At 43.2% G+C, this 18,908-nt stretch overlaps 1 protein-coding gene across 5 annotated transcripts in view; it reads right to left on the reverse strand.

Annotated features, from left to right (window-relative positions):
• Positions 1-18,908, reverse strand: part of MYOF (myoferlin) — a 178,939-nt gene that overhangs the window by 138,090 nt on the left and 21,941 nt on the right. For all 5 annotated transcript variants that reach the window (XM_061402820.1, XM_061402819.1, XM_061402822.1 and 2 more), the window contains exons 2-3: positions 12,436-12,491; positions 9,956-10,047 (exon numbers count right to left, since the gene is read on the reverse strand). In XM_061402820.1, coding sequence (XP_061258804.1) covers positions 9,956-10,047; positions 12,436-12,491 — 148 coding nt within the window. The remainder of the gene's footprint in view (positions 1-9,955; positions 10,048-12,435; positions 12,492-18,908) is intronic.

Raw genomic sequence — 18,908 nt, forward strand, 5'->3', positions numbered from 1 at the left:
TCTGAGGCACTGGGCTCTCTGCCAGCTGGCCTTTGTCATGTGAGCCAGGGTGGGAAGGCCAGTGGGGATGCTCAGCTGGGTCTGCTTCCTTCTACACACTTCTCCCCGCCCTGGCCGGTATCAGTCAAGCTCTTCCCTTGGTCCCTGAGCCAAAAGGTGGGACAGCCAAGTCCCACACCTTGCTTTCTACCAGATGGGCAGCCATGGCAGCCAATCCCATCACAGGGAACCCTGGCAAGCTCCTTTGCTTGTGGGGAGCCCTCTGAATTCCCCAGCCAGCCTACCCTTTCCCTCTGGATTAGCCCATAAAACTGTTCCTCAGAGTGTGGCTGCCCTGCAGTAGAGTCAGCAGGGCGGTTACAGATTCCCAGGACCCTGAGTCACACTTTTCCTTTAGTTAATTCTTATAACCAGGAAGTTTGAGGAACAATTGTCTAGAATAGGTGGAGGGGTGGGTGGAGGGCTGGGGGGCAGGGAAGGCAGTGGGCAAAGCCAGATCTGGGGAAAGGGGGACGTGTGCAGTTTTTGTTAAAGTACATCCAGTGTGACCATACAGGTTCACATTTGAGAAATGGACATAGAAATCAATAATTTAACAGAATAAAGTAGGAAGCAGAACTCCATCAAAACCTACTCAGCAGGCCTAGTTACCTGCACCCTCCCATGGCTTCCCCTCCTTACTCCACACTGAGACTGTCTAAGGGCCTTGAGGCCTTTGTCCTGCTCATCACGAGGAGGCAGGGGTTTCAGAAAACCTAGAACCTCCTAGTCCATGCAGTGGTTCCCAAACCTAGCCATGCACAAGCCCTCTGAGTTGGGGTGTAACAAACTCCATGTCCAGATTCTGGAATCACTGACCTAGCCTGGAGGCTGCAGTAAGATTTGCAGGATTCAGGGACAGCCCCTCTGCATCATAGCCCTTGCTACAGACGGTGCCACTTTAACAGGGGAAGGAGCTGAGTAGAAGCCCAACTCTCCTCACCAAAGCCCTCCAGGGCAGAGAGGCTATGAGGCCAGGGGAGGGTTAACTAGCCTAATTCCTGGCGTGTAGAAGATGTCCAAGAGTTACTTCTTGAATAAATGATGTAACTGGCTATTTTGCTATTTGCTCCTGACCAATTCTGCTATTCATTCAGTCCTCAAAGTTCTGACTCTATGCATGCCTGTTCTAGAGTTCAGCAGAACTCCCAGGCTCTGTCTCTAATGCCCTCATCCATTAGAATCAAGGTTGAGTTTTCATTCATTCATCTATCCATCCATTCATTCATTCATCTATCCATCCATTCATTCATTCATCAATCAAGCACTTGGACCTTATAAAGGGGGCCAACATAACATAGTGATTAAGACTGATTCAGACTCATCCTTGTACTACAGATTGTGTAACTTTTCTGAGTCTCAGTTCTTTCATCTGCAAAGTGGGGGTGATGGCAGCTCCTACCTAACAGTGCTGTTATTAGTGATTAAAGGGATGATCTAATAAGTGGTTAACATTGCTATTCATTATTATTTCAGACACTATTCTAGAAAAAGGGATCTTAAAAATCACACGACTCCAAGTCAGTGCTTACAGGGAACGCTTGTCTGAACTCATGCACAGCATAAAGCACAGGGAGGTGGGTTTATCTATGTGGAGTGTGGGCAGGCGGGCATGAAGACATGAATGAACAGATAAAAATCATTTGTAACTGCCCATAGTCATTTCTATACAATCACTGTGCAGAGCTCTTAAAACTAATCCTTTCTCTTATATACATCAAATAGATCCCTCCCCACGCTCAATGCTATATATACTGTGAATCTGCATGGAAAACAATTTTTATTTTCAGGGTTAGACAGGAAGTAAATTTCAACTGTAGCTGAATTCTCATTAAATCCAAATAGTGGAATCAGAATGAATTTTTAAAGCCATAGGTCTCATAAGACGTTTCATTATAAAACAGACCCCGGAACAATCCTTATATAAAAAGCCTTTCTAAACCAGCACATACACACACACACAAACACACTTTACCCTATCTTTTCTCCCTGTTTCCCCTACTTCATTCTTCTTCATCATACTTACAACCATCTGATAAACTATATGTGAATTTATTTTTTATTGTCTGTTCCTTCCACTCAGATGTGAGCCCCATGAAAGGCATGTAGAACCCCAGTACCTAGAGCAGTATCTGACACAGCAGGCATTACCAAACATTTGTTGAATGAATAAACTGATACATCACTGAAGACAGTCCAATGATCTATAGGTTATAAAGCTTCCTCTCCTAAAAGATAGTCCTCCAAGTGCAATTAGGAGATAATTACAACTCTTGGCATTATGAAATGCCTTTCTCTTTCAGTCTCTCTGGGTGATTTTCTCCAGGGCTGTGATCCACCTTTATTTACTTGCAAGATGGTAACGGATGCCAGTAGGGCTGCGGCAGCTACTCAATTGGTCTCCCCAAACAGCGGGTTCAGCCTTTCCAGTACCCAGAGCCGGCCAGCCCAAACCAGCTTTGATCTTTGCATAGCTCTGCCGCTTCACTGAAAACACAGTTTAAAATCAGAATTGGGAATTCTGTTTCAAGTAACATCTGCCTCCAGTTTAGATTTTTACAGAGCCTCAGAAGCTACTCTAGAAGCTACCTGAACCCTTCTCAACAACCACAGTGGGGAAACGAAAAGGTCACGGGGACAGCCTCAATAAATCCCCCTGCCAGGTTTATATGTGGCAACAGCAGAAACTAGGCTCACTATTAGGGGAAATAAAAGTACTGAAAGCTTGAACACAAGGTCTTTTGTACATCAGAAAATAAGAATTTCTCATAAGCAATACCACACTGTCCCATCAAATTAATTTCATTCCAAACTGCAATTCTTCTGTTTTCTCTAAGAAAAAACAACAGAAAACACACACAAAAATACCCTTGCCTAGGGAGTCAGTACATTTCATAGCCCAGGCTTGGCCTTTTTCTAATGCTATAGCCCTAAGTACCACTCTGTGAGTCTGTGTTATTTATGATAGTCACTCACTTTCACACCCTGGCACCCTGGCCCTCACCCAAACACACATACACAGGAAATAAATAAACCTTGGAAAGTCTGAGGTTAAATTCTGGATTTATCAGGTTAAATCCACGTGGTTCCAATTAAAGAGCTGGGTGACTTCAAGAAACTTGGTGAACCTCTCTGAGCCATATTTTCCTCAACTTCAAGATGTCAATAAGCCTGTCTGACTGAAAGTCATTATAAAGATTTAAACCAAATATGTGTGGAGCAGTTTTAACACAATTCCTGGTCCAGGGTAAGCCCACAATAGATATTAGACATTATATTGTTCATCATGAAATTTATGTTTTTCTTAGTTATATTAAAATTTGCCCTTTATTGAGGAAGTAATCCAGCGACCACTATAAAGACTCTTGCCAAAGGCCACCCAACCAGTAGGTAGCAGAGCCAACACCAAACTAATCTCATGATCACACAGCTGACCACTTGTCTCCATCACTTCTTATGCAAGAACTTGGGTAAATTTCCTCTTAGATATATTGTGAAGTTGTTATCTCCTTCTTACACATAAGTAAAACAGATGATTTACTCTCAGATGATGTCTCCAACTTCACTCTGCATTTGTGTGGGGATATATGTGACGGTTTCAAATATACAAGTACACACATATGGAGGGGGAAGAAAAAGAGTACTAGAAATGCAAACTCTTAATTATGGTCATTTTATCTCAGACATTGTAATTTGCATCTCTACCCATTCAATTTGGATTTTTTTTTTTTTTATCTTCCACTTCTCTACTTTACATGCTCAAGCTACCTTCCCAAACCTGTAGAATATGATAATACCTGTTTCACTGTCTATGCCTACTCATAATACCCTAATAATGTGTGTGTTTAATAATGATTTTTCTGTTTTTTTTTTTCTTCACATTACTGAGGTAAAATCCTTCTGAGTACCTTGTTGTGGTTTAGTTGCTAAGTCATGTCTGACTCTTTGAGACCCTAAGGACTGTAGCCCGCCAGGCTCCTCTGTCCATGGGATTTCCCAGGCAAAAACACTGGAGTGGGCTGCCATTTCCTCCCAGACTACTACCTACTGCTCATGAATTAGGAGGTTTTCCCACTCCGGATGGTGGGAATATTAACTGTTCTCAGCCCTCGGGTAGTTGCCTCATTGACTAGTACTCACCTGAAGAGTCAAGAGGAACCCTTTGCAAACCTTAAGAATGGTGTGGGGGGTGTGTGAGTGTTACACGGCTGTGTGTATGACTCTAGACTCCCACCTGTACCTCCTCAATTTGGAAGACAACTAGGATCTGCCCATTTAGCACTGCAGCCTGGAAATACTCTCCAGGCCAGAAGCCGGGTTGCTCGGGGAACTCAGCTCATTCACTCCCCTCCTGGGGATCACTGTCCTGTGCTGCCAGTGCCCAATACCTGAAGCCACTGTGGCATGTATTTCACCTACTTTTTTGATTGTGTCAGCAGAGAGGGCAAGCCTGGTCCCTGCTACATCATCTTGGCATGAGCAGCACACATTTGAAAACTTGTAAAAATCTTTCATTCCTACATTTCCAGGCTCCCGAAGACGATTTTTCTTTAGAAACTCAAGCGGAGTGCCAGCAGGGTCCGGATGTCAAGGGATCAGGGTCTCAGCCTCAACCCTTCTGAGCCTCAGGTCTCATCTCCACTTCTCAAGGTCATTGTGAAGATCACATGAGATGAAATACCTTCTCTGAACTCATCGCGTAGGGAATGAGCTTAAGTGATTATTCAGTAGCATGAAATGACTGCTTAAACTCTTACCTAGGAAGGAGGTACCAATATTCTGATAATGAGTGGGGGTTTCTTTTTTTGGGCAAGATTAGAAAAATTTAAGCTAGGGAGTTCCCTAGTGGTCAGGATTCAGTGCATTCACTCCAGTGGCTCAGATTCAATCCCTGGTCAAGGAACTGAGATTTTGCAAGCCTCACAGTACAGCCATGAAAAGGTAAAAGATAATCATTCCACCTACATTTTGGTTCCTCTAGGTGGTCAGAGGTTCTCAGTATAATGGAAAAATCAAGAGTACAGGTCTGACTATAAAAGTTAAGAATACACCTGACATATACCTGCTGTGTGACCCTGAGCAGATGACTAAACCTCTCTGAGAAAAAATCTGCGTGTGTGTGTGTGTGTGGAACTGGTGGGATAAAGTGTTTGAAGGGTTCATTAAGGGACAGCCACATTGCCTGTCTGCAAAGGGAACTCTCATTCTTCAGCTGCTGGGAAAAGCCTTCCACTCTGACATTTCAGCTAAATATACCAGTTCATGTTCATCATGTGACCAAGGGTTCCTCTGGCTCTTCCCTCACTTTCTTTCAGTTCACAAGGCTGGTTGGATGACTGTAAAATGAGGAAAAACAGAGTCTGCACAGAACAGCCCCACCAGCTCCCTACACCTGGGGAGGAACACTGCTGATGCGCCAGCGCTGTGAGTGCTCAGACTGCCCAGTCCAGTTCCTGTGGGTGTGGGCTCCGAGCTCAGGCAAACCCAGGCAGCCCAGTGCAGTTTGCTTACATGCCTGGGGGCTGCAGACTCTGCAAGAGAGCTCTGTTTACATAGTTGGTCTCCAAGGCAACAGGAAAGTCCACAGGCAGGACATGCCTTACACCTGTAGAAAATTCCTTTGCCCCCACCCAGTGCTTCCAGGTGAAGAAGACGTTCCCATAAGAGCAGTGAACACAGTCCCAAAGCCAGATCTTTAGTAGAAAAGCCTAGCTGAAAACACAAGGCCAAAATACACAAATATTTTGGATAAACAAACCTAAAACATTGCCCTGCTGTCATCCAAGAGGCCCCTGTGTCTTCATCAGGTATAAAATAAATATATAGTGTTCTCCCAGTATTGTTTTCCCTGCTTCCTAACTGATTGCTACATCCAACCTCCCCACAGAAAGCTTAAGCAATATTTTAAAAATGAAAGGTAGATCATACTCAGTACTCTTTAGTGGATTTCCATCCTGCTAGCAATGAAATCCAAAGCTTGCACCATGGCTCAACAAAGCCAGGTATGTTGTGGCTTTGCCGATCTCATCTCCTTCCCTGTCCCAGCCCTCTGACCTCCTGATCTTGCTCCAGTACCCCCAAGGACACTTCTGCCTCAGGGCCTTTGCACGTGTTCTTCTCTCTGCCAAGAATATTCTTTCCCCCAGAAAGCTGCACGGCTCATTCTTTCACTTTATTTAGGTGTCTGCTCAAGTGTCACCTTATTACCACCTCATATAAAACTTTCCCCCACTCTCAATAAACTATCCTTTCACTCTAGTTTTATTCTTGGGCTACGACAGTTTTCTCCATAGATTACAGCACTTCAGATGACCTGATCTATTATATATTTCTTCATATATTTGTCCGGAGAAGGCAATGGCACCCCACTCCAGTACTCATGCCTGGAAAATCCCATGGATGGAGGAGCCTGGTAGGCTGCAGTCCGTGGGGTCGCTAAGAGTCAGACATGACTGAGCGACTTCACTTTCACTTTTCACTTTCATGCATTGGAGAAGGGAATGGCAACCCCCTCCAGTGTTCTTGCCTGGAGAATCCCAGGGACGGGGGAGCTTGGTGGGCTGCCGTCTATGGGGTTGCACAGAGTTGGACAGGACTGAAGCGACTTTGCAGCAGCAGCAGCATATATTTGTCTTTTTGTTTGTTTGTTTCCTGTTTCTCTCTCTCCCCCAAGTATGTAACATTCAGGAAAGCAACAACTTTGTTTGAAACAAATGAGAGCTCTCAGGCCAGCCTGCCAGGCTTTACTGCCATGTTAAAATAAAGGAGGCATCAAGTAACAAGGCCTGAACCAGGCTGGTAGGTGTGACCAGAAGTAAGAAGCACAAGGCACAGCAGAAAGAAAGGAAAGGAAGATCTGGCAAAACAGATTGGATGGGAGGTAAAAGGTAGAAGATCCAGAGAGACCCGACTGAGGTTTTGAGACCAGTGGTCACTCTCCACCACTCTGGTGGCCACCAGCCACAAGTGGTGAGGAAACACTTAAAATGTGGCTAGTCTGGACAGAGATGTGCTGTTGGTGTGAAATACACACTGGATTTCAAAGACTTAATAAGGAAATATGTATGTGAAATGTTTCAATGATTTTTAAAATATAGATTACATATAGAAATGATAATATTGGATATATTCAGTTAAATAAAATATAGCATTAAAATTCTCATCTGTTTCTTTTTGTTTTATAACATGATTGTTAGAAAAAAAAATTTTTTAATGTTTATTTCTTTAGCCGTGTAGGGTCTTGGTTGCAGCACACAGGTTTAGTTGCCCTGCAGCATGTGGGATCTTAGTTCCCCAACCAGGGAACAATCCCAGGTTCCCAGCAGTGGAAGGTGGATTCTTAACCACTGAAACACCAGGGAAATCCAGAAAAATTTTAATTACACATGCAGCCTGCGCATATTTCTATTGGAGAGGGCTGGTCTAGAATACAAACAGTGGTACCACTTGCAGAAAGAGGAGAAGAAAAGAGAAAGGACTGTTCGTACTAATAGATAGAAGGTTATAGTGAGGCTCAACTACTTGCTTTCCTAGAACTTTGAAATGAGTGAAATAAAACTGTCCTCTGGGAGTTGGAGTGAAGCTAGAAAATCACATACTTGCTTCAAAGCTGAGATGTACAGCATAACATTCAAAAGCTAGAATGTTTTTTTGATCTAAGAGAGTAGGGCCAAAACCTGCCAAAATGTATTTATGTACCTTAAGGGGGGAAAAAAAATGCATCGGTCAAAAGAGGCATTGGTTAGCAATGCTACACGGGAGAAAGGAAGGATCTTGTGAAAAGTGACATAGGTACTATCTATCAAAGCACTGTCCGGGCTATCAGTCTGACGCCAGGAAGCAGAAGACCCCAATGACTAGGATGACCATGTATCTCACTGTCCAACCCAAGTCACTGTTGACAGCAAAAGGGACATCATAAATCATTGTGCTGGGATAATAAACCAGGACGATCCAAAGTAAGTCAGAGTATATAGTCACCCTATCTCAACTAATTTATTCTAATTTATTGCTCTCATTGCAGCCTTCTGATCCTACCAAATGTACATGAGGCTAAGACATACATCTGAAAAGAAATTCACATTACTAAACACCGGGATGCTTCTTCAACTGATGTGGGCATTTAGTATCAGGAGTCTTACCCTCTCCCCCAATCCCGTTATTAACAGTACATCTTACAGTCAATGATGTCTTATAACCAAAAATACAGAGTAACTTGGTTTCCTATGTGGTACGACATGAAGGAAAATAGACATTTCTCCAAAGAAGACAAACAGAGGGCCAGAAGGCATGTGAAAAGATGCTCAGTGTCACTAATTATTAGATAAATGCAAATCAAAACTACAATGAGATATCGCTTCACACCAGTCAGAATGGCCATCATCAGAAAGTTTACAAATAACAAACGCTGGAGGGAGTGTGGAGAAAAAGGAAGCCTCCTCCATTGTTGGTGGGAATGTAAACTGGTATAGCCTCTGCAGAGAACAGTTTGGAGTTTCCTTAAAAAAAACAAAAATAGAGCTATCGTATGATCCAGCAGTCCTACTCCAGGGCATACATCTGGAGAAAAGCACACTTTGAAAAGATACATGCACCACAGTGTTCATTGTACAATAGCTAAGACATGGACTCAACCCAGACGTCTACTGACAGGGACAAATGAACACAGCAGATGTGGTACATATATACAGTGGAATATTAGCCATTAAAAAGAAGGAAATAATGCTATTTGCAGCAAGATGGATGGACCTACAGATTATCATACCAAGTTAAGTAAATCAGAGAGATTATTGTATGGTATCACTTAGATGTGGAATCTTAAAAATGATACAAATGAACTTCTTCACAAAACAGAAATAAACTCACAGACTTAGAAAACTTACGGCTACCAAAGAGTAAAGGTGGGAGAAGGGGAGGGATAAATTAGGAGTTTGGGATTAACATATATACACTGCTATATTTAAAACAGATGATCAGCAAAGACCTACTGTATAGCACAGGGAACTCTAGTCAATACTCTGTAATAACCTATATGGGAAAAGTCTGAAAAATAGATATATGTATAACTTAATTATTTTGTTGTGCACTTGAAACTAACATCGTAAATTAACTATAATACCTTAACACTGTAAACCAACTATACCCTAATATATAAAAAATTTTTTAATTTAAATTTATTAATCAGAGAGCAGGAATGCCCTCCTCAACCAGGCAATTAATTTCCACTGGAAAATAACAAGTATTATGATTTTAGAGTTGAACAATTCTTACTGAGCTTAGTTAATTTGAATTGATAACCTAAGATTGCATTCTGAGTCTAAGGCCAGAGTCTAGATCAAGGACTGGGGTGAATTTACTGGGGTCATTCAGTCCCATGGGAACCTCACCTTTACCCAGGAGACAACCTTCTGTACCACTCCTGGGGACTACCACGACTCTTCCCCGTCTGAAACTGGTAGAGGCAGTAAGGCAAGGAATCTGGTTTCAATTTGTGAGACATTAAAATGGAAGCAGTGCTGGAAAGAGAACCTGAATGAGATGCACGTGGGGCACACGTAATCAGAAGAAGAAATGATTTTGTGTCCAATAAAGCTACAGTTTGGATAAACCATCAGTGCCTACATGTAATTAACAAAGAAATTGCAGGAGTGTGAACAGGTTTCTCTGTAAGTACCTGTTGGATACAAATTGGATAGACTAGTGGTGGCTTCATGTTTCCAACCTCTTAGGAATACAGCAATCACAGTGATTGATTAGCTACGTCTGATGTTGGCTCATAAGTGGGAAGGGGGTCAGTGGACAGAATTAAAGCACAATGATACTGAAAACATTATGTTATTAAAGATGTTTTCCTTCAACAAAACAAACAATAGTACAACAATATGTAAAATGACAAAAACAATCAAAATCAACTTACTTATTTTGTCCAATTGTCTCAAAATCTTTCACAACAATCTCAAGGGATGATGAAAAATCCAGCGGTATACCCCGCAAGTCAAACTCCAAAATCTGTCCACAGAAAGGTTATGGAGACAAAAAGTCTGTTAAAAGGATCTGGGAATACAATAAGATGCACCAATACTATTAATAAACACTGGTTCATCTTCACCAATGACAATCTTTTCAAGTCCTCAATTCTACAGTGAGACAGAAGTGATCAAATTCTGAACCTGGAAGCTGCTGAGACTTGTGGGAAAGCACACCAGACTTAGCCTCAGAGGGCCTGGTAGCTACTCCTAGCTCCCTGTTTTCTAGGCTCCTTAGCTTTGAACAAGACCAAATCCATCTCATGGACGGAGATCTAGACTTAACGCCTACCACAACTGTCGCATGAATAGAATGAAATCTGTATATGAAAAATGCTTTAAGGGTTAATTTTAAATCAATCATATTACTAGTGAACAAAGAGATGAATAAATCTAAGAAAACATTTTCTGAATTGCATCAGCCCCTTATTTTTAAGCCCCACCACAGTCAGTGCGGTAGTCAGGCAAGTCTCTCATCTTAAAGCAGTAAATTGCTTTCTAAGGGTAAATATTAAAACAAACAAACAAACAAAAAAAGAAATCCACTTAGCACCACTGATGCCTTTAATTATGTAACAAATGAATTCAATAAAGCAGTTCCTGATTATGTTTGATATGGATGGAGGAGGCATCTCACAGGTCATATTAGAAGATGCCCACCAACCCCAATGGGTTTGGGATTGGCATTTCATTTAGGTTTGGTTTCAGTTATAAAATTTCAATTGGGAAATTTCCTTGATAAACATATATGCATTATAAGGAAAAATGTGTCCGAAACAAAATAGTGTGAGATGGATGATGCCCTGTGGAAAACAACCCCACTCATGTGACCACACTCCTCTCTGCCATTGGCCACATGGATTGAGCACAAACTTAAGTGGTATGCTACCACTAAAAAAAAAATTAAATTATTGGACTTCCCTGGTGGCTCAGATGGTAAAGAACCTGCCTGCAATGCAGGAGACCCAACTTTGATCCCTGGATCAGGAAGATTCCCTGGAGAAGGGAATGGCAACCCAATCCAGTATTCTTGCCTGGAGAATTCCAAGGACAGAGGACCTGGTGGGCTATAGTCCATGGGATTGCAAAGAGTCGGACACAACTAAATGCATACATGTATGTACTTTTTGTTTTAGTCTTGGAGCTGTGTGTGAGGTGCTAGGATCCCATAGTGCCCACAGGGATCAACCCGACAGGCCTCTGCTCTCAGGGAGCTGGTAGTCCAGCTGGCTGTATTCTGGGTTCCAGTGAAACTACAGCAGTGGAATTTCCTCTCAACCTATATGAGACCAGCAGGGCTTTTCAGGAAGGCACCAGGAAACTTTCAGTCTTGGCCTCATCCAATGAGAATGAGTAATCTTTATCTTATAGGGATACTGAAACTAGTTAGGAGGGAACAGGGGAAGAGGTTTGCAGTTGGTGAAGGGGAAGTCTTCATAGCCTGGTAACTTAGCAAAATAACAAAGATATTTATCACTGTACTTTTCCAGAAAGGTTTGACCTAGCTTTTGGAAAAACAATGGGGTGGATGATAGACTTTTCAAAAATTAGTCAGCATAGGAAAATCCTACTCAATGAAAAGAATTTAAAACTTCACATATCTATAAATATATTAAACACTGAACCATTTATAAAATAAAGTCAACAGGCAGAGGAGCTATATAAATTACATTACTTCAATACAATATTACACAAGTAATTAAAAGATTTTCAAATGGAATGAGAAAGGTATATGCTCAGGATATAATAGTAAGAAAAAGATAGGAAACCATACTCACTATATACTTATTTGCTGATTTTAAAACATAATAAATATATTCACTCAATAACATTTATTGATACCTCTGAGATGTTATCAACAGTCACTTCTGGATAGTAGGGTCAAAGGTAATTTTTTAAAGCTGAAGTTTTCAAAATTTCTACATTAAGTATGTATTACTTTTATCAACATAAAAAAAATGACTTCCAGACACTCCAAGTATCATGGATTACACTCAATTAACCACATGCAGATATGGTTTTAATTACTGAGCTTCCCTTCTGGGGCTCTGGAGAGGATCTAATCCCACCCCCTGCTCTAATTTGCAGCATAACTGGAAAAGGTCACACAGCAAGTTCATGGCTGCACCAAGCTAGAACCCCAGCCTCCTCACCCTATCCAGGCTCCACTCGCCACACCACCACTGTGCAGACGTCACTGTTATGTCTCCTTGAACTGCTCTGCTGTCTTTGGGCCACAAAGGGAGATGGAGGGGGTGAGGGCGAAAGGGCAGAGATTCTCCTTCCAAATGGAAGGGTTAACCTCTGACCAAAGATGAGCAATCAGAGGTAGCTTATCCAGTGAAACAAAATTGTAAAATAACGAAGATACCTCATTCCAGACAGGGTTGAGTTCATTATCGACTTTCTTTGTTTTCTTTTTCTCATCTGCAAATAAAAAATAAGAGATAGCAATCAATTAGAAGTATCTGAAGATCCAACACTTTGGCCACCTGATGCAAAGAGCCAACTAATTGGAAAAGACCCTGATGCTGGGAAAGACTGAGGGCTGGAGAAGGGGGCGACAGAGGATGAGATGGTTGGATGGCATCATCACCTCTAAGGACATGAGTTTGAAACAACAACAGAATCAGTGTCATTCACTCATTCATTCAAAGAACCTTCCCTGAGGGAAGGTACAATGCCTACATTTTACCTTCCTCTGACTAGGGTGGGGACTACCTGAATCAGTTTGCCAAAGTGAACAGCATTTTTGGCCTAAAAAAATGTTTTCCCATCCCTAAAGAGCCAAGAGTTGGGAGACTCAAAATCACAGACATGCCATAAGCCTCTGCTTCTCTCTCACCAAATCCTGCAAACCAAAGTCACCCAGAGCTTGTGTGTCTCCCCAGCTTGTTGTGGAAAGTCAACAAAGGTAACCTTTGACCCACAGGTATCCCATTTGATAAATGAGGATACTGAGACTCCAAGGAGTTGAGAAACGTGTCTGACCTCATATGCAGGAGTGGTGCCTAATATAAACCTGGAATTTCAGCTCTGAAGCCCATGCTGCCTTTGCAAGTGATAAGACCCCAACACAGCTTAAAGATTAAGCTAGACTTGCTCACTGACATGAATCTGAGCAATCTCCGGTAGATAGTAGAGGACAGAGGATCCTCATGCCGCAGTCCATGGGGTTGCAAAGAGTTGGACATGACTTCGCGACAGATTTTTAGACCCCTTCTCAGAGACTTAATACAAGGTAATAATTAGTAGATGAATGCTTTCTAGGACCAGCAGAGAATGGGGGATTTTCCTTACTCCTGGATCATTTTTTTCCTGAAGACACAAGGTGTTCTTTCTGTGTGTCTGAGACTGGACAGTATACCTACCCAGATGAGCAAATGTTAATCCAGCTCATGCTTAAAGTTTCCTTGGAGCAAAGTCCAAAGAGCAGGGGCTTCTATTGAATCCCTAAGTCCCCAAATACGTAACAAAATAAAAACTAATGTTTGAGTACAAAAGGTTTTCTAAGCCTTAGCTCATCTGTTTTCAGGGAGGAAAAAACCAGTTTTTCTTCCTGTGTGTCTCCTTTACTATCACACAGAACACTCACAACATTCTGACAGCAGAATGTTGCTGCATTGGGCGGGGATTGTTCCCCTACCAAGCAGTTTTCTGCGACAGCAGCTGGGTGTTCCACAATTTGACTCAGTCCTGACACTTTAGCATCAGATCCCACCGGTTAAGGGCTCAGTCCCACAAGACTGCCCCACCCCCACTTCAGTCCAGATTGTCATCTGTGCTTCTAACCAACTGGAGACAAATCTGAGGTTCCTATGACCCCATCGTTGGGTTCAATTAATTTGCTTGAGCAGCTCACAGAACTCAGGAGAACAGTTATTTACCAGCTTACTATAGGATTTGATCAATAATATAGAGGAACAGCCAGCTGAAGAGATATGCTGTGTGAGATCTGAGAGGGTCCCAAGCACAGGGGCTTCTGTTACCATGGAGTTGGGGTGCACTGCCCTACTGGTACATCGATGTGCTCACCTACCTGCAAGGTCTCTGAACCCCATACTTCTGGGATGCTTAATGGAGGCTTCATCACATAGGCTTGATCAATTATTAACTCCACTTCTAGCCCTTCTCCCCACTTGAGAGAAGTTGGGGGTGGGGCTGAACATTCCAAACTTCTAATCATGGCTTGGTCTTTCCGGTGACCAGCCCCCATCCAGGAGTCCACCCAGAGTGGCTTCATTAGAACAAAAGATGCTCCTACTGCCCTCTCTTATCCCTTAGGAATTTACAAGGGTTTTAGGAGCCCTATGTTAGAGATGGGGTCAAAGATTAGAACCAGAAATGTTCCTACTGTTCTTATCACTTAGAAAATTACAAGGGTTTTAGGAGCTCTGTGCCAGGAACAATGAGCAGCAGGTCAGGGCGATGTATATTTTTTCTATCATCTCACATGACCCAATGTCCTGAAAAATCCTACGTACAATCATTTCCATCCCCCTTTCACAGCTAAGGAAACTGAGAAGTCAAGTAAGGAATTCCAAGTTACATTGCTATTAAGTGGGTCAAGGCTAGGTTATGGACCCAGGCAGTCCCACGTCAGTGGCCATGCTTTGAACCACTCCACAGCTTCCCCTCTACTGTAGTGGAATGCAGGAGGTAGTGGCTTTTGTTCGGCTGAATGTCACATTGCTAAGGCTCCCAGCACACGGCCAGCTATGGGACTAGCCACCACATTCTTCCACGACCTCAGCATAGCAAAGCTGAGGCAGCACCCTCACGGCTAAGCATTAACTTTTCCACTTGAGTAGGCTCCCATCGCCCTGCTGGCTTCCCTTTTCAAAGTTCAGCAGGACTCTACTCATCGGCTCATGCCTGGATCTATCCTGACTATGACTATAGGCTTTCTGTGCAGAGCCCCTCACTGGATTCTGATGTCACCTAGAAGCGGTCCTCATTTCCCCTCCCACACTTCCTTATTGAGTCCACTCACTCTTCCCCTCATCTCACAGAAGCCTCTCAAGCTTTCTCTCTGGTTACAGTACCAGAAAGTGTGAGAGACAAAAAGGAGCCCTGCAAAGGCTGTTGAAATTGGAAACGGAAGAAATGGCTTCTCTCCACAACTGCAGCTGCTCCCTCTAGAGAACGATCTACAGGTGCCAGGCTGTGCATTCTACTTCGGTGTCTCTAAATGCTTACCCTAACCCTGCAAGGTAAACATTCTCAACAGGAATCAAGAAAAGCTGGTTAAGTTGTTCAAGCCACAGCTAACAAGGAAACAGAATCTGCACCTACATCTCCTAGCTTCAAACCCAGAGTGTGTGTTTGCCACCACCGATGCCGCACTGGAAGCTGTCAGAAATATTGACTAAAGAAGATGCACAGGCACGATGTGGATAGTGGGCTTGGGATCCTGGGCAGTGGCCATAGGAAAAGTCCAAGGTCAGGTTTCAGGGTGTCCTAAAAGTGTCCAAGACTGTCTGCTCCAAGACATAAAATATGACATCTGAGAGTTCTTTTGGAGACAGAGTTTATTGTTCTGATCAGATTCTCAGATGAATTAGGGACCCGGACAAAGGTTAGGAATTTCTGCCTTTGACAAGCATGAAAGGGTTACCATTAATCTCACTGCAGCTCACCACCATGCTGGCTGGCTGCCATATCCTGGGCTTAGGCTAGGGGAGGTGGGAGAATGGAGTGGAGACCTGAGTCAGGAAGGAGTGAATTTGGACCTTGAAGTCATGGCAGGCCTTCAAGAGAGAGATGGGCAACATGAGGTCCCAGCCAACAGGAAAAGCAAGAAGGCAGCAAATAACTTATAGAAACTGAGCAGAAGCCTTAAGACTGGCAACACTCAAGGATGGTCTTGAAGCAAAATTCCAGTCTCCTCTAAGTCTCTAAGATCCCAGACAAGGAGCTAAGACAGGGGCTCCAGGGAAGCTTTGAATAGAGCCAGCATTTACTCACTTGAGTTGAGTCCCAAGCCTGGTTACCAACCTGGGGATCAGTGTAGGAAGGCATGTTGCAAGGCTGTCTTGATGCCAAGCCTGGTACTAATGACTCTCCACCCCCAGTGGGGATTGTTCCAGAGTCAGCAGCTGAAGAGTGTGATAAAGGTCACCTGTTCATTCATTCTCAAACATTCATTAAGCACCTACTATATGCTAATGGAGGGCTTCCCAGGTGGCCCAGTGGTGAAGAATCTGCCAGACAATGCAGGAGACACAGGAGATGAGGGTTCCATCCCTGGGCCAGGAAGATCCCCTGAAGGAGGAAATAGCAACCCATTTCATTTCTATTTCCATTTTCTATTCTTGCTTAGAAAATTCCATGGACAGCGGAGCCTGGCGGGCTACGGTCCATGGGGTCCCAAAGAGTGGGCCACAACTCAGCATAAGGCCTAACAAGGATGTTGCTAATAACTGAAGAAAAAGAGTATAAGATAGTTCCTGGTCTCAAACATTCCATCAATGTAGTTTATGGGTTACTGAATAGAAGAACCAAACAAATCTTCCTGCGTGTTTTCACCCAGTATAAAAAGTTCCATCATGTTTTATTTTTATCTTGGAGTTTCCTCCCATAAGAAGGGTAATAACGGGAATGATGACTGGCCAGGTCAGGGACCTCATAGCTCAGTCCACGGAAATGGTCTACTAAGTGAGTTCTCCCATGACATTAATCAACCTCCTGATTCCTCCATCCAACAAATATTTCTGAAATATCAGTTGCCAAGCACTGAGCAGGTTGCTGTGAGAGATACAAAGATCCCCAAGACCTTGGGGTCCCGACCTTGGGGAGGTAGATATGGCTACAGGTGTCTGATACAGAAAGAAAGCTTCTTTCAGACAGAGGGGTATAGATGAAGATGCAGATTCAGAGGAAGTGGAGGTAAGTGGAGGAAGTGGAACCTCACGCTGGGGAGCAGAGGCTGAGTAAGGGTTGGAAGGAACTGGAAATGGGGAGCTGGGAAGAAAATGTCACTCCAGATGAGGGCAACAGCATGGTGGGTCAGCCATGGATGGAGAACAAGTAATGTCTGAGGACACTACACAGCCCAGTGGGCTGGAACCACAGGATGTGTAAGGGAATCAAGGCAACCAGGCTGTGTGGGAAGGTTATGGTCACACCGTGAAGCCCTGAATGACAGGAAAAGCATCATTTGGCTGATTCAAGTCACTTAGGAAGGAGGATATTAGAAACTGACTCCATAACTTCAGGAATTCATTATCCAACAGGAAAAACTAAGATTTGCTCAACGAATCTGCCAAGACATACTCCTGAACACATGATTCAGCTGTCTTGAGAACAGAGCAGAAGGGCCGAGTCCTAGCAGATGCCACTGGTAGGGCTATCCCTGTGGAATTTCCTGCCACACCTGGTACCTACGCATAATATTGAAACTAATAGTGAGACTCTCCCTCCCAGCCAGGTCTGTATTAAATCCTTCACATACCTCACTTCATTTAACTTTAACCCTTGTATCAAGCCGAAAAAGTAGGCACTGTTAATATCCCCAATCTGCAGATGAGCAAAGCAAGCCCAGAATGTTGGGTAACTTGCCCAGGGTCAGGGAGCTAGGAAGAAATCCTCTAACTCAGGACTAGTCTGCAACTACCCTCCTACCTCTCTGGCTAATAAGGAAAGATTAAGAAGTTGGCATTAGCTCCTAGCTTTCTGGAAAAACCCAGCCCAACCCCTTCCAAGAAGGCGGCTTTGATTTTTTAATCAAGATGTGTCCACATTACATTTTATTGAAAGCCTATTTTCACACATAAACATGTCAGCCAAAAAAGAAAGTACATAAATTCCTGTCTTATCAACAACCACAGTTACACACTTATTCAATTATTCAATTCCATGTCTTTTTTTCAAAGGTCTCAGCCACAGGCACTCATCAGTAGATTAAATTACCAGAAACTCTTTCCCCTTCTTCACACTCCTACCTCCCCCGTTTCCACCTCTAATGTTATGAAGATATGTTTCTTCCTATGGTAAAGAATTAAAAACTTTCAACCTGGAATATAACAATTGATTTAAATGCAGGATACACTCTGGACTCAAAGGCATTCTTTGAGACATTTCCTGTTTTTTTTTTTTTTTTTTTGTTAACTACAATTACTTCTCTCTCGGATCTGTGAAGGTCAACACTGCAGTAATTAACTCTCATGCCAACCTCCCAGTAAGGTTTCCGAAGAACTGAACAAGCACTCTTTACCAAGCCACCACACCCTCTGGCACGGAAACTTTCCTTTACTGTCCACCTACCAAACAGTGTGCGGAGCCCTTACTGAAGAGGTGAGAGTGACACCATGACTCCTAGTCTGTACTGGTCCATCCAGGCCGAAAGCACCAGGGTGCCGGCTAATTTTGTATCAACTTGACTAGTCTGTGGTGCCAGTTGTTTGTTCAACTCTTGTCTAGATGCTGCTGTGAAGGTATTTTATAGATGTGATTAACAATGTATAAAATTGTTTTCAAGTAATTTCAATTGTTTTCAAGTAAAGCCGATCACTCTCTGTAAGGTGGGTGGGCCTATAGCTGATAAGCCTTAAGAGAAAAAACTGAAGTTTTCCCTCTCTTCCTGGAGAAGAACGAATTTTGCCTCAAGACTGTATCAGGCCCACTGGCCTGCCCTTGAGGTTTCAGTCTCAAGACTACAATGTCAACCCTTACCTGAATTTCCAGCCTTCAGTTGGGCTGCACCCCACAGGCCTATGAGGCCCATGTTTGACCAGCTTCAAGACCAGGAAAGAGCCTGGAGTCAGCAACAGAGACATCATCAGTGGTTTAATGGATGGGGGAGCTCACACGTCTGAAGCCAGGTCCTGGAGCAAAACCCCACTG

Source organism: Bos javanicus, chromosome 26 (genome assembly GCF_032452875.1).
Source record: "Bos javanicus breed banteng chromosome 26, ARS-OSU_banteng_1.0, whole genome shotgun sequence".
Lineage (NCBI taxonomy): Eukaryota > Metazoa > Chordata > Mammalia > Artiodactyla > Bovidae > Bos > Bos javanicus.